Source organism: Clinocottus analis, unplaced genomic scaffold (assembly GCF_023055335.1).
Source record: "Clinocottus analis isolate CAN_PGR_092001 unplaced genomic scaffold, fCliAna1.0.p SCAF_5, whole genome shotgun sequence".
Lineage (NCBI taxonomy): Eukaryota > Metazoa > Chordata > Actinopteri > Perciformes > Cottidae > Clinocottus > Clinocottus analis.
In genome coordinates, this window is record NW_027176207.1 from 12,877,246 (window position 1) to 12,892,307 (window position 15,062).

Consider the following 15,062-nt stretch of genomic DNA (forward strand, 5'->3'; position numbering starts at 1 on the left):
AATAGACAACATGTTTTCTTTTTTTGACACCATGGTGTTGAGTGATACTATAATATCATTATGTTCAATACTGTACATATTACCTGAATCAATGATGAGTTAACATTTCTGGGTAAAGACTTAGTACTTCTAACTTGTTAGAAGTGTCTGACTGGTATTGTTGTCCAGTTAGCTCTACTTCAAAACCATCATACTGGACCATTGTTTTCGCTCCCTGTTGGTGGCCAAGCTACTTTATTGTCTCAGTTGGTAACTACTGTATCTGTCACTCATCGGAGAAGAATTTAACACCATGACTACTGCAGCAAACAAGCTTTAAGTGTCTCTTTGTCTAATGCACATACACACAGTACAGAGCAATGTAGACAGTCTTTGGGGAAACACTGCAGAATTGTATCACAGCTTGTACACGGTAAGCAGCATCGGCACTTACACTCTTAAATACTGTTTTAAGGTGTTGTATTGTTATTTGAAATACATTTAAAATGTTATATTTTTAAGGCTTGCGAGAATTGTTCCTACTTTCTATTAGATGTTTTACTGAATACACCATACCTGTGGTCATTTGTACAGCTTTCGTTGTAGACACCAAAACATCCAGAGCAGCTGGTGGTGACAAGAGCACAGCCAGGAGGCAACAGACAAAATGTTTATCAAAAATGACAACCTACAAAACCCCCATCGCCAACATGAGTTCTTTCTGCGTAGTCGACCCTACAGGGGGGAACCGCCGACAGTGGCAGGTAAAGGTTTACTGCTTGTCTTCTCAGCACCAGACTGATGATCGGAGATGACTCATTGCCAACTTAATGAACCCAAATAATTGTGTTTTGATGTTGATATACTGTGGTTCAAGACAGAATAATTGCACCTCATAATGTTTTGCAAACTGATTGGATTTGAAAACTGATGACCTCAATGACAAGAAATAAAAGACAACTACAATAAAAGGTTTGACTAAATATAACACTGAGTAAATATTTAGGTTCCTACTATAAACATAAAAAATGTCTAACTATGTATGTTATTTTACATCAATCTCAGTGCAATTTTCTGAAAACTGTAAATTTTACAAATGCATTTTGTTAAAATGAGAGGAAACTGAAAACAATAGCTAAATTTAGCTCCTCAAAGTGCCTGATTATTTTCTATAAACAGGCATTTCTTAAGTACACTTTTCACCCTCTCTGTATGTCCTGATATCTCCAGGATTTCTCCTCTACCCGGACACTCCCGCTAAGATGGAGACCACGTCACGAGAAGCTTTCTGCTTTAGACGTGTCTCACAACAAGACCAAGGCAAAGGTCTGCTGTCTTATCTCAAAGTAGAGAGTAAACTAATTTTATCTGTTTTAAGATAAGCCTTGAGTGACTTGTGGATATGTGGACATAATGTGTTTCAGTGCTGAAAATAGCCATGCCAGGTAGTGTGATGTGTTTAATGGAGATATGTATGTGTGTTTTGGAAAACGTTTTGGCTGTGTGTTTGTGAGGCCAGAGATTAGAAAGTGAGTTTATTTAAAGGTGTAGTCAGCCATATGTAATTATAATGAAATACTAATGATACTACAAATATAAAAGACATCCATAAAAGGTGTTATGTAAAACGGCTTTATTATATAGTATTGTATTTGCAGAAGTGAGAAAAAAAGGATTTTACTGACCTAAATACAATTTTACTAAACATTGCTAGAAAAGGATGCTTCAATTAATGAGAGTGTAGCCTTCAGTCTAGATGTTAATGTAAAGTATAAAATAGCTTTTGAGAAGTGAGAGGATAGGGTCATAATTAGAATGCTATTACAAAAACAGAGCATTTATTGAAATGAAAGAAGACTCTCTACAGAATTAATTAACATTCGTAGGCCAGCAGATAGTGAGTAAAAATAGTTTGTCTGAATGTGTAATTAATTAGTTAGTTATCCACATCCCAGGCGAGAGTTTAAGGACAAAAAGGTAAAGTTTTTTTAAGGTAAAAAGATTGCATTTTGCTGTATTTCTTTTCAGATGTTAAGTCTATAGAATGAAAAAAGAACCGTTTTATTGAATATCTCATTACGGTTTGTGAAACTAAACCCTTACCAATGTTATGATTACCCTTCAAAAGACCACATCCCCCTCAAGACACAGCAAGAATTCCATCGGTCTCATCCCACATCCTCAAGACAAACAGGAAGAGGAAACTGCAGCAGGACATGTGAACCACGGGAGGACGAGCAAGAAGGCGACCAGTGTCAGGCAAATGAACAAGATACGGCAGACATGCAGTCTCAGTATCAGAAGGATTTTCCTCCTCCGTCCTCCTGCCGCAGGAGGCGAACACCTGCCCTCCCGCAGCCAGACAACATCGGCATCAACCCTGCCTTCCGGTGAGAGGGACTTAGTCACTATCACAGTCTATTACATGTGAATATAGAGAGCAGCTCATCAGTGTCTGCATGTTTTGGTTCACAGGATCGACTTTAGCACAGTGCAAAGAGAGACGTTCCCTGGTTGGCCCATCATGAATCCCAGTTGTGCTGCGAGGCTGAGGGCAGCCTCGTCCAGACAATCAAACAATAATAAATAAATGTCTAATGTGTTCTATGTGTCTCTGCATCAATTCCACAGTTGTACCTTTTAAAAAACACAACAAAAAAACTCCCTTTTAAGGTTACTCTTCAATTCAGAAATAATTGGAGAGGAATTGAAATGAAAGATTTGTGTTAATGGTGTTGAGTTCGCCTTACCGTAACCACATCCAGTATTATGTGTCTGTCTAGAAATATATACTTTATTCAATATGCTCTCAAGTGCGGACAGAATCTGTAGTTGCTTTGGTTTACTCAGTATATCAGTGTTACGAATGACTCAGTTCTTTTCAGCACACACTCTTTTCTCAGCTTTCTCTCGGGCAACAAGTGATTTCCCAGCAGTAGGACTTAAGATGAGCTAATGGACTGTTGACGTGTCGAGTCACTGGATAAGACTTAGTGAACTAATGCTTGCACCAGACCTTTAACATGTCATATTGATGACTTCATATCGACTTGTGGCCAGCTTGAGAGAAAACAATCCACCCATGACTCATAGCTAAAACATGATCTGCTTTAGAGGGCAAAAAACTAACTATTTAACAATATGTGTCCGTGTGTGCCTTTGAAAATGTTTGGAAAAACTAAACAAGCCAATTCCATTGGCTACCAAAAACTAGAAACAAGTTAAGATAAGTTTAAAATGTTAATGTAACAAATGGAGTTGCTTTTAAAATGTATATTAAAGGCTTTTAAATTGGTTTAATCTATATTTTAAATGACATGTAATAGCTTCTTTCAACCCATTATAACGATGGAGGAGCATGTTAGTTGTTTTTTTTTTTAATCTAAGAACAAGGAAATTGACTTGTGTTAAAGTTAAGTTTTGGTTCATTTGGTATTTTTATTCAAGTGAAAGTCAGTGTTACACAATCCCATGGCTTCTTACCAAGTATGATGATCGAAAAAACCTTTGTAAAAAATTGTATGACAGAGAGTTTACACATTGTTAAACTGGAAATCTTACAGTGTTGCAATCCACATTAACAGTGTCAGAAACTGAATCATCATACTCGAGTGAAAATGTGAAACAGATTTAAATTGTATTTACAGGTGATTTATGCATTTATAATAATAAATAAATTGTGTTGCAGATTCTGCTTTAAAGAAAAGTTACATTTATTAATATGATGTTTTATTGAACTGTTTTTCATGCTCAGATTTTTTAGAAATACTGAAATACTACGAGCACAACCAGGAAACGTGTCATTCTGAACAACACAAGGAAGATGTTTTATTTTAATTTTAAAACGCTTATAGTCATAGTTCACAACCTGTGTGAAAACACCCAGCCCCAAAAGTCACACTCTCCATCACAGCACACTTGGCTATCAATACATTCCTTCAATTGTTGCAAGAAGCTGGTCTGTGGAGCGAAAGTCATCTGAACCGATGAGATCAGTACTCTGGAGTTTAATCCGGTTCCATGAGGGTGGGCGTCATCTCCTGTCCCGCTGCCTGCTCCGGTCTCCCTGTCTGCGGTCCTCCCGCTCCCTGCCTCTGTCCCGGTCATCTCTCCTCCCTCTGCTGCCCCACTCGGCCTCTCTGTTTCGGTCCCGGTCCTCTCTGTCCCCCCTGTCCCTCGCCCCTTGTCGATCCCACTCCCTCCCTCCTCCTCCACCGCCTCCCCAGTCCTGCATCTGACCGAGCCCGAGGTTAATGGGTTTACGGAACGGCCTGTCCCTGCCGCCGAACCGCAGTTGTCCGGACTCTTTCTTCCCCCCCTGCCCGCCGCCAAGCCGCCGGGGGACCCAGCCCTTAAGCGTCCTCTCTTGTTCAAAGTCCACAACCACTTCGTGCTGGTCGACCACCAACTTGTTGGCGTCGCGGCGGGCCCGGACCACGGACCGCTCCTCCTTGTACTCAATGAAGGCGTATCCTTTAGAGAAGCCCGTGACGATGTCCCGGACCAGCCGGAGCCTCTGGACGTCTCCGTACTTGGAGAACACTTGGTGCAGCTTGTCTTCTGTTGTCATGGGGTTCAGTCGATACACAAACAAGGTGAGGTGCGGGTCTCCAACAACGCCTTTGTTTGGTTTATAGCGGGCACTCATAGCCCTCCAAACCGCCCGGTCGTGGGGCTCCACGTCCGTGCCATCGATGCTGCCGGCTTTCAGCGGGTCGTACACCTTCGCTATCGGACTCCAGTCAGCCATTGTTCCCCCCCAACGAAGGTATCCTTCTTCAACAGTTTCAGCGACCGTTTCAAGGCAGCGAGTTTGTCACATTAATAACAATAGCTACAGACTCTCATAAATCCTGTTAGATGTTTACTCCTTCGAATTTATCACAGTATCTGTCGTGTGCATCGGTAAATCATTCCGTCGTGCAACATCTGTCACGTTTTAAAGGTTCCTCCACACTCGAGTAAGATGGTTACTTTTAATCAGGCTAGTCGATAGAGAACCGCCATTTCAAGAAACATTTCCACGTGTATTATTATTGTATGTAAATAACGACAGATTTATTTATTTACAATTTCTGTTGATAAGTATGCAAATAGATTTTTAACTGTCCCCAAAGTTCAGTGCCATATATGTCGGTCAGTCAAACTTATACTACTTTGTAAAAGCACACACATGTACGTATACTTCGTCTTATAGAAGTATATATTTAAAAGGCGTTACTACTAATACAAATAGTTGATTATTTTAAATGCAATTTCACTCAACTGTTCCAATTCAAGGTTTGGTCATGGAGATGTATCTTCTGAGATGTAAGCTTGATGATTGAATCCATGGCACTTTAAGTTTTGGTTACTAGAGTTAATTCATGACACGATTTGGACAAAACCATCCTCATTATGTAGAAGTATGTTTAAATGTGTCAGTGTCAAAATACTTCAGTACCTAATTAAATACAGCTCTATAATATGAAATGACGGAATGTCAGTTATATTCATATATTTTCAAAATGTCATTGCAGTGTGAAATGTGAACTCTTGAGACAAAGGCACTGTTCTTTACAAAAACATGATTTAATCAAACAGTGAAAAACACATGTTTTGGCTCCACATTGACTCAGTTAATACAAAATAATAAAGATGATGTTACTTCACTGCTATGTACAATTTTTGTTATGGTTAATAACTTTGTTATAGTCTGAAGTTCACTGTACAGTATCAAACAGCTTCGAAAAGTGAACGCAATTGTTCTGTCTATTTCAAAATATCCGTTTTGTTGAGTTAATGTGTCTAATCTGCAGTTGCTTTCAAAGCATTGATTAGAAATTCAATGGATGAGCGGTCCTGCTCTTCAGCTCCGCTCCCAATCCATCAATTTCCTGCTGCCCATTACATGTCCTCCACGCTCCATTTATAGGCTTCCTCCTGGAGAGCCTTTTTATCTGCCATTCGAGAGTAGCGTTTATTTTCAAAACCATTTGACCTATGAGACACACACAAATTATAGTTTTTTCTGCAATCACACCCCCAACTTTATCTTCAAATTTATGGTCCAGAGCAAATCTCCAATGAAAGCTCCCCACCATGTTCAAGTTAATGAAGAGGCTAAATTGTCAGCATAATTATTCTACATATACTATAGTAGTTGTAAGACAATAGTGTTAACTACAAACGTTTAGTCCCTCTTTCACAGATTTTTATACAGTACCTGTCAACTCCATCCCACCGATAGCCTGGTAGAAGATTGAAGCGATTTGGAGGGGGGGGAGGACCTTTATATCGAGGTTTGTCTGCAAAACAAAAGGAAGATGATTTACAGTATAATATATGGTAACAACCATTTTGTATCAGTGAACTAAAGAAAAATGGAGACATATATATTACTTTGTGCCGTATTGCGTTCCTTTTTCCGTCTGATCATCGCAGCCATTGGATCGCCGTCCCTTTGTTGCTCTCGCAACATTCGGTCAAGGTCCTCATCATCGCGTTGACGAGCCAGAGGCTTCTGGGCCTCATGAACTGCATCCTCAAGTTTCTGCTGATGCATCTGGACCTGGGCCATTCTATAAACATACGTTGACTTTAATCGTGGAAACAAATCAGCACACAAACCATTTTAAATCTGTATGTCACCCTAAGCACACTCTATGATGTTTGAAACTGTATGCACACTTACCCTCTACCCCACTGAGCGTATTTCTCGTCCTTTGCTGCTTTTTCACCAGCTTTTCTCTTCTTCTCTTCCCTCTCAGTTTCCAAATCTCTTTTTTTACCAGTCTTGTCTCGGAACACTGTCTGGGCATTGCGGGATTCATCTGGCAATAGCAAGAAAATAGGTACAACATGTTATCTGAGTGAGGACTGCATCATTCAACTTAAAAGAACAAATCACAACTATAGCCAGAAACGTTGGGAGTGGGCACAAATCATATCTAAAATATGAGATGGAAAGTCCTGTAAGCTCTATTGTCAACAGCTATAAAGGAAATAAAACCTTCCAGTGGCCGGTTCTTTTTTTCTCTGCGACGGTTTTCCTCCTGCTCCATTCTTAAAATATCTGCAGAAACCAGACCTGCCTTTCCACCAGAAAGCATCCTCGGATCCTGAGAAGAAAACAGGAAGAACGACATGGCTCTGGTCAATTGAACATGGCACAAACACAGCAATTTCAGGGAAATAACATTTCATATCAATCTTTGAATTTTCTTCGCTCACCTGTGACTGGCCAGGCCTACGCGGCGGTGACAGATCTTCATCCGAGTTCTTCGCACTTCGTGGTCGCCTCCTGGGTGGTGACTGGTCGGAATCAGAGCCTCGTTTTGTTTTTGAGTGTCTCCTTGGAGGAGATTGGTCGGAGTCTGAAGCTTCTCCCTTTTGGGGCTTTTTCCGTGGAGGAGACTGGTCCAAATCTGAATCATGCCTGTTCTGAGCCCTCTTTGCCAGTGGTGACCGTTGAGAATTAGGTGAACGATCTTTAATGGGCTTTCTTCTGGCAGGGGATGAATCTGATGAAGAAATAATGAATTGTTTCGTGAAGAGTTTATATAATTCAACTTAAAAATATAAGAACAAAAGTACTTTCTCATGTGGAAGACATTGAGTTCTTAGGCCAGTTAGAATGTGAGGGGGTGACACTGACCAGTGTATGAATGTATATTGATTTAGCATTTATCCCATTTCACTGTAATGATAGCATTGGTTAAAACAATATTATTTACCAGATGAAGACTTTAAATATAATAATAAGTAAGAGTCTTCTTATAATGACTTTTTATAAAAAGAGTAAAATTCCAGCCAAATGAAAAGGATGTTCGATGGATCAATCAAATGTGATCAACTAGACAACTTAATAGGCATCTTTCCAATATGTTTCCATAAAAAAATATGGTGATGCATCCTGTTGGAAGGTCCTTACCGTTCTCATCTTTACTTTTCACTATCTGTTGCCTATGAGGCGACAAGTCTGGAGAGTCATGACGAACTCTCCCAGTAGGGGATGCGTCTGGAGAGTCATGGCGACCTCTTCGAGGTGGGGATATGTCTGGAGAGTCATGGCGACTCCTGCTTGATTCCACAGGGTCTGGATTTTGAAAATTGCTGCCTTCCACATCTTCTTCATAATCTTCATTTTCGTCAGCTATTGGGAGACTAAAAGTTAACAAGCTTGTTCAGCCAAAAAAAAAAATCTCTTTAATGCAGTCACAAATAGCAATTACCTCCAATTACTTTCCATCTATTGCTAGTTCTGAAGGCTTCCATCTGCTTCACCTCGTCTGGTCGATCGTCAATAATCTCAGCAATCTAAGCAGAAAAAAAAGATGCCATTTTAGCAGGGTGTGTCGAATATTTGACAACCATGATAGATGTTGTCATGTATGGTAGCTATCTGTTTACTACATCTGCTTGGATCAGAGCATTATAGTTAGTGTTGCAAATTAAGGAGCAGATCTGATAGCATCAATGTGATCAATAATATATCTTATGGTTATCCAATCCAATTATATAAAAAGCGATTTGAAGAAATAATGTGCACCCTTTTCTGACATCATATAAACAGACTCTTTTCTCCTGATATAACGTTACTTGACTATAATTAATTCAATGGATTATTTAAATTAGACTTTTATACAATAAATGAAACCAACAAAACATTGCTTTTATTTGGATTACAAACTATGTTACAAAATTACAGAAATACATGCAACTTTATACAATGAGAGCGTTTCATAAGGTTCATTCTCACCACTGGAGCTTCTTCTTCGTCCTCTTCAATCTCATTTTCCTCTATGATCATCTGTTTCCAGTCTAAGTCATCGTCTACTATTTTAAGTCTTAAACAAGAGAAGTAAAATTGAGTTAAGTTCTCGCACTTTTCATTCAAAAACATGAAGTACACGGCAGGTCGGAGCTAAAGCAGCAACCTCAGCTAGCTTAACGGCTAACACACTCACACACAACCAGCTGGATCAAAACGTTCCCGTCGACTCACCCTTTCTCTGGGAGTTTACGCCGTTTCTTTTTAAGTTTCCCCTTTGACTTCTTGGCATCTTCGTCTGCTGATAAATAGCGTTTTAGGTACTCAGCTTTAGATAGGTCTGGTCCTTTGGTGCTTGTCGAGGCGGCCATCGTTATGTTGTCGGAAACTACGGTTAGCATCGAGGGTCAAGAAGCCCAATTGCGAATTGTAGCGAAAAAAGGAGCGTCGGTTGGTGGCAGCTTCAGGATCATGAAAAGTGAGCTCATGAAAGAAAATAACGTTGGGGGAAAAAAGCAATAATATGAATACATTATTCTGCCTGTATATATAATATTTAATTTCAGTTACTAAAATAGTTATACTTTATTCTGTCTGTATACAATTTCAGTTATTGGGGATTCTTTACTTTACTGTTATTGGGGATTCTTTACTTTTTTTGTATTATATATATATATATATATATATATATATATATATATATATATATATATATATATATTTTGTATTATATATATATATATATATATATATATATATATATATATATATATATATATATATATATATATATATATATATACATACACAATACACATATTGGTGTGTGTTTCACCACTGCATAACTAATAAATTATTGTCTTATTTTATTTGATCTTATAATGCCCTTCTTGCACTGTTTTACAGCTGTGTCATGCTCACAGTTCTTAGTGATTGATTATGGATAGCTAGCGACCTGATAACTTAACAATGAATAAAAACTATTTTCTCCAAAGAGAATCATTGTTTAAAAAAAGAGGTCCGTATTTCATAAAGTATAAGAGCAAAAATAGGAAAAGCATGCATGATAGTCGAACAGTTTCTGTAACTGAAAGTATACAGAAGTATTTAGTGATCAAAATAACATACAGAATAAATAGTACTAGTAGTAGTCTAATAGTAGCAGTAGCAGCAGATTGTAGTATTTGTAGAGGGAGAGAGATAGGTAGAAAAACGTATTCACTCCTAATCAGTTATTGTTTCACTGTTATATTCAGACTTCTCGTCTTACTGTCTCTGTTTAATCTCACACACAAGCTTGGCATGTCTCCTGATAGCAATGAGACTGGGGAATCTGTTTCTGTCTGAAAGAACGTGCAATTCCATTGTTATCCATGCCGAGGCCAATCTAAAGACGTAATGGTCGTATTAACTTCCCTCTCAGACCTTATTATTTCCATCTTTGTCCCAGTTCTGTCCCATTATTAAAAACACTGAATTCACAACAAATCAACATTTCACTTTAAATAGCATCCCTTTATTGAAAACAAATGCTGCAGCTAACAAAGTAATATTTCCATGACAAGTTATACAGTGTATTTCTGCTATATGTACCGTAGCAGCAAAAAGCACATCTCTGACCATTTATGTTGAGTCATCTTCAGTTTTGTCTGGTCGATGAGAGTTATTAAAACATTGTAATACTATTTCAGTGCTCTTGGTAGGGAAACAAAAGAAAGAGAGACACAGTTTCAAGCTATTGAAAATGTGGGTGTTTTTAAAGGATGTTTGATATCGACAGATGCATGGTTAGTTATGGGTGAGCCAGCACAAGCTTGCGTGTCTTTTTCTTTTAGCTGTGTGTTTGATAGACGAAGAACAGAAGACAAATGACCCAGGAGTAGGAGCTCTTCAGAAATACAGCTGAACATGGGACAAGTTTATCTGCAGAGGAAGAAAAGTGGGGAGCAAACAGTTGTCAAAATCCTCTTTAACATGTCTCCCACTCACTTATTCTCATTCTCGCTGCTACAGATCCACACACATAATCCACCTACCTCTCTCCCAGTTGACTTGAGCAGACTCCCCAGATATTTTACACATGTAGGTGGTGTTATGTGGGAGGTTGTCTGTGAAGCCGCTCAGGGTCATTCTGTAGCCGTGAGGTTCCAGCTCCTCCACGTAGCTTTTGTCTTTGAACTTGCCCTCTGCTGCTGAACCGGATACGTTGGTGTTGATGAGAAACTCTTTGGTTCCAGAGGACCAAGAGAACTCATAGCTGTTGATCTTATTGGGCTTGGGCTGGATCAGACAGTCTACTCGAAGGTCATAGTCATTTTTAACACACACCGATATCAGATCGCACTTGGCTGGGATTAGCAACACTGGAGCAGAACACAGAAGAGCATATGGGAAACAGAGGGGATGGGAGTGTTGAGATATATAATATATTACAAGCTTTTTTCAAATGAGTGAAAGTCTCAAGATACAAGAGAAAAAAAAATACCAATTCTTACCTCCCAGCAGTCCAAACACAAACAGACACTTGAGCATGATGGAAAAGAACCCATCCAACTTTGAAGAAAACGAGAAAAGTAAAATTACAAAGAGCAGTTATAAGAAACAAAACCTAAATATTCTTATCCAGCAGCTCTCCAGGCAGCTATTAGGTCAGTCTGGGAGAGGTCATGATATTATTCACTGTAAGTCATGTACAGAGACAAAAAAAGGACAAAAAGATACTTACAAAAATACAAAATATTTTGACTCAGTAAACATATCTTTTGGGCTGACACTGCTCAGACGATTTGATCCAAACGGCTTTAAATGTCCTTTAGTTGCCTCCAGAATGTGACCTGAGCCCACCTGTGGCCCAACTCAATGACTAGGCATGATTCAAAGTGAAAGCGGGCAAAGCTGTTTTCACCGTCCTGTTTTACTGTTTGCTTTCTATGCTATTCCTCACACATTTCAATGCCTTTGGCTCACTTCTGCATTTATCAGTAACATAACAAGTCATGAATCTTAAGTTATAGACATATGTTTACACATCACTGCACGTGGGTATTTTCAGTTATCATACGATATGTACCTAAACGTTCTAACATATTCCTGTCTCCTTGATATGACCCTAATGCTCATATCTACTCCCCGTGTTGCAGTTGAACGTCTGTGGGGAGTCTTACCTCCTGTCAGGGCTGGATGATGTCGCTCCTGCCTGCGTACTCTTGTCCGATTGAGGGATAAACAGCTGGTAGCTTCAGTGTACAGCACTGCAGAACATCAAGCTTCTGAGAGGAGGTAGCTGCAAAACAAAGAGGCGGGGGGAGAGAGTGGGAGGGATGAGGGTGGACCAGAGCACACTGATTTGTCTTGCTCCTCTGCAGTGCCTGACGGAGGGCAGCAGGCGGGACGCTGCAAAACAGTGTCAGCATCATCATTTTCACCAGCAGCACGTTGACCTTGTTCCCTTTCCTCTCTGGTCCTCTCCTCACCTTTGTATTACTTATGGAGCTCCACTCCTGTCCTGATTTTCCCTTATGTTTCTATATGTGGTACTCTCACGTCTCCTTTTAAAGCTACTTTCATACATTATAAATTACTTCCATGAGATTAGAGTGGAATACACCGTGTTTAACAGGCACACAACTATACACAACTCTAGCTATATTTTTTTGTTACGAGCATATAAAGAGATATGTAATTGTATAAACATCCTGTTTGCTCCGCATAAACATCAAAGGGGGAATTTATGACCCCACAGACATTTCTAGCTTCGTCATTCCAGATGACTTGGGGTAAAATGGCTCAGTGTGTCCACCCTGAGGCCAATGATTGGAATTTCACCAAGTAAGTATAGATACAGCATCACAGCATGCATCGCAAGGTGTCAGCGGTAGTGCATGAGAAGTTCAGGGGTTTCGGTAAGAGGAGGAATAAGATCAACATCATTCAATTGAAGATTAGAGTAGAAAAACACAGATTAAAAATATTTGTGGGAAAAAATGTGGAACATTTGGAATATTTTGTCGGGATATTTTTCACATACGTTTCACTTGCATATAATATTGTAATTTATTTTTTCTTCATCTTGTGCATTTTCCATCAAAATTATAGCAACACTTTATAATAAGGCTGCACAATAAATCAAAATGTTATCAAAAGCACAATATGGCCTACCAGAATGTTCAAATTGCAGGATATTTGTTAAAAGCAAAATGTGTGTGAAAATACCATATTAAAATTAATGTTGCAGAAATGTCTTTGCCCACATCATATTTAATAGACTTAAGAAAACATATTTGTTACACATTCCAGAAGAAATAACACTATAGTGAACATGTGAATATTTAAAAAAAAAAAAAAAAAAAGATCATTCCGTCTAATATCACAAATCACAATTACAGTCAAATTAATAGCAATTACATATTTTTTCGACATTGTTCAGCCCTAGCCACGGAGCACTGCACCAACCCAGAATACTCTGCTCAGAAAGCAAACATCTGGACAGGTTGTTTGTTAATCTAGAGTATAACGCAGGCAAATTACTTACATTCATACAACCAGTCAGTTGCCTGAATGAGTAACCTGGTGAACCGACACAAAATACTGTTAGATTGTATACTGTTTATTTATATTACTTGTTTTTTTAATTTTATTTTATTATGTGTCTCTTGCGGCTATAATCCTGTAATTTCCATACTCCAGGACTAATAAAGGATTATTTTATCTTACCTTATCTTTAAAAGAGAGAACATGTAAACTGCATGAGTTGAAAGTATTATGTTAGTAATGTTTGGTAAGTATTCATTTTGGCTGAGATCAGTTTAAAGAATAACAACAATAAGGAGTTGTAGCACAATAGGCTTGTTTTATCAATATTGTCAAAAAGGAAAATAACTGTCATCCATCCTTCGACAAACAAAAAGCAGCTAAATTATTTTGTTCCTCATGAATATAAAACAATATTGCATGCCTTCCTTTATAAACGTTGCTTCCCCTAATCCCCAGGGATATCACAACCATGTTTCATATTAGTTTCGCTCATATACATGCAACTATTTTGCATTCGCAACATGTTTGTGTGGAAAATGAATGTTGCCTTGAACACATTTCTCTACAGCTTTTCAGACAGACGTGTCATGGTGCTGCTTATATGAACCTTTTCATATTCAGGCACTTTAGACACTCATCTTTCCTTTCCCCCAGAGCATTCTGCAAATTCACAGTTTCCCTTTTCATTTCTCGCCTGCCTCTTCCAATCCCCAAACCCCCTGGACATGCAGGCTATGATCTAAACATTTTGCAATCACATGTCTTTTTATCAGAAGTGTTCAGAGCAGCTGAACGTTGAAAATTATCATCACTTCACTGTGTCCACATACAAGTGTCTGCTTTAACATTTGTATCGATTTTTTTTCCCATCCATCCATTTATTATCAGGGAGGCCAGGGAGGTCTGATGGAGAAAAAAACATATAATTTGTGGGTATAATTAAATGATTTGTGCTCTTAGATTATTAATCAGTGAAATTTGGTATAACGTATCACCTTTTAGACGTCAGTCTTCAAATATGTACATGGTCGATGGGATTCAATCATGTTTTGTCCTGATTTTGGGATGATCTATATACAGTACTTCAGGTCTTGGCTGTTGTGCTGTGTTATTTTTGGGATCCCTTAAACATATCTTCCAAGATAGCCTCCTGTCTGTTTCAGTATATCTCATACAGTTCATTAGACATGTGGAGAGCTTCACGGATGTCTTCTTTAGACCTATTCGCACAGGACTAGTGATAACATGGGACTTCTAGTGATTTGTAATAATTGTTGTGGTCGTCTGAGATCTCAATCATGTGCGAACTTGCCATGTCCGTAAGATGTAAAGCTTACACCTCAAATAACATATTTCCCCGAACACACATGTCATGATATTACTATTATATATAATATTCTACAATTTGTGATATTACATATTCAATATTTCTTTATCGAAGCAGATGTTACTTAGTGCTTTAAAAATCTTAGTTTGGGGGATGATGTCAGTACATTTTAGTCATACAGACTTTACTTACTTTTCCCGTAGGAGGTGATTTTTAAATGATAAGGTCCCCTGGTTATACTAGTCTAGTAGTGAATATTAGGTGTTTTGTCTTCTTCAAATTCCCCACTGACTGAATATGCCATGCCAGAAGCGTTTCTTGCCCTGGGGGAAAAGAGGCAACATATATGTTAGCCAACGTTAAAAGCACCAGTCAGAAAGATTTAAACACGAAAATTCTTAAATCCTGCACACATTTTTTCTTCTTCTCCATTTCATAATATCTTCTAGCTCAAAGTGAATGGTGGGAGGG

General features: G+C 38.6%; 4 protein-coding genes across 4 annotated transcripts; 1 reads left to right on the plus strand and 3 right to left on the minus strand.

The window, feature by feature from the left end:
- The first annotated feature begins 325 nt into the window (after positions 1-325).
- On the plus strand, positions 326-2,569 carry si:dkeyp-69c1.9 (uncharacterized). The gene is made up of 5 exons (XM_068600165.1): positions 326-412; positions 574-743; positions 1,210-1,305; positions 2,108-2,369; positions 2,455-2,569. The coding sequence occupies exons 2-5, from the start codon at positions 647-649 to the stop codon at positions 2,567-2,569; spliced, it is 570 nt and encodes a 189-aa protein (XP_068456266.1). The 5' UTR covers positions 326-412; positions 574-646.
- A 735-nt stretch (positions 2,570-3,304) lies between these two features.
- Positions 3,305-4,870, minus strand: snrnp35 (small nuclear ribonucleoprotein 35 (U11/U12)). Its single transcript, XM_068601024.1, has one exon. It carries the CDS (start codon positions 4,727-4,729, stop codon positions 4,013-4,015), a length of 717 nt encoding a protein of 238 aa, XP_068457125.1. The 5' UTR covers positions 4,730-4,870; the 3' UTR covers positions 3,305-4,012.
- A 682-nt stretch (positions 4,871-5,552) lies between these two features.
- bud13 (BUD13 homolog) lies at positions 5,553-9,249 on the minus strand. The gene is made up of 10 exons (XM_068600737.1): positions 8,966-9,249; positions 8,720-8,807; positions 8,193-8,277; positions 7,892-8,113; positions 7,192-7,481; positions 6,971-7,079; positions 6,653-6,791; positions 6,361-6,539; positions 6,185-6,266; positions 5,553-5,959 (listed from the first exon to the last, which is right to left on the minus strand). Exons 1-10 carry the CDS (start codon positions 9,130-9,132, stop codon positions 5,866-5,868), a joined length of 1,455 nt encoding a protein of 484 aa, XP_068456838.1. The 5' UTR covers positions 9,133-9,249; the 3' UTR covers positions 5,553-5,865.
- A 750-nt stretch (positions 9,250-9,999) lies between these two features.
- On the minus strand, positions 10,000-12,013 carry LOC137802918 (uncharacterized). The gene is made up of 4 exons (XM_068601111.1): positions 11,896-12,013; positions 11,227-11,284; positions 10,768-11,094; positions 10,000-10,654 (listed from the first exon to the last, which is right to left on the minus strand). The coding sequence occupies exons 2-4, from the start codon at positions 11,261-11,263 to the stop codon at positions 10,563-10,565; spliced, it is 456 nt and encodes a 151-aa protein (XP_068457212.1). The 5' UTR covers positions 11,264-11,284; positions 11,896-12,013; the 3' UTR covers positions 10,000-10,562.
- Between the last annotated feature and the right edge of the window lie 3,049 nt (positions 12,014-15,062).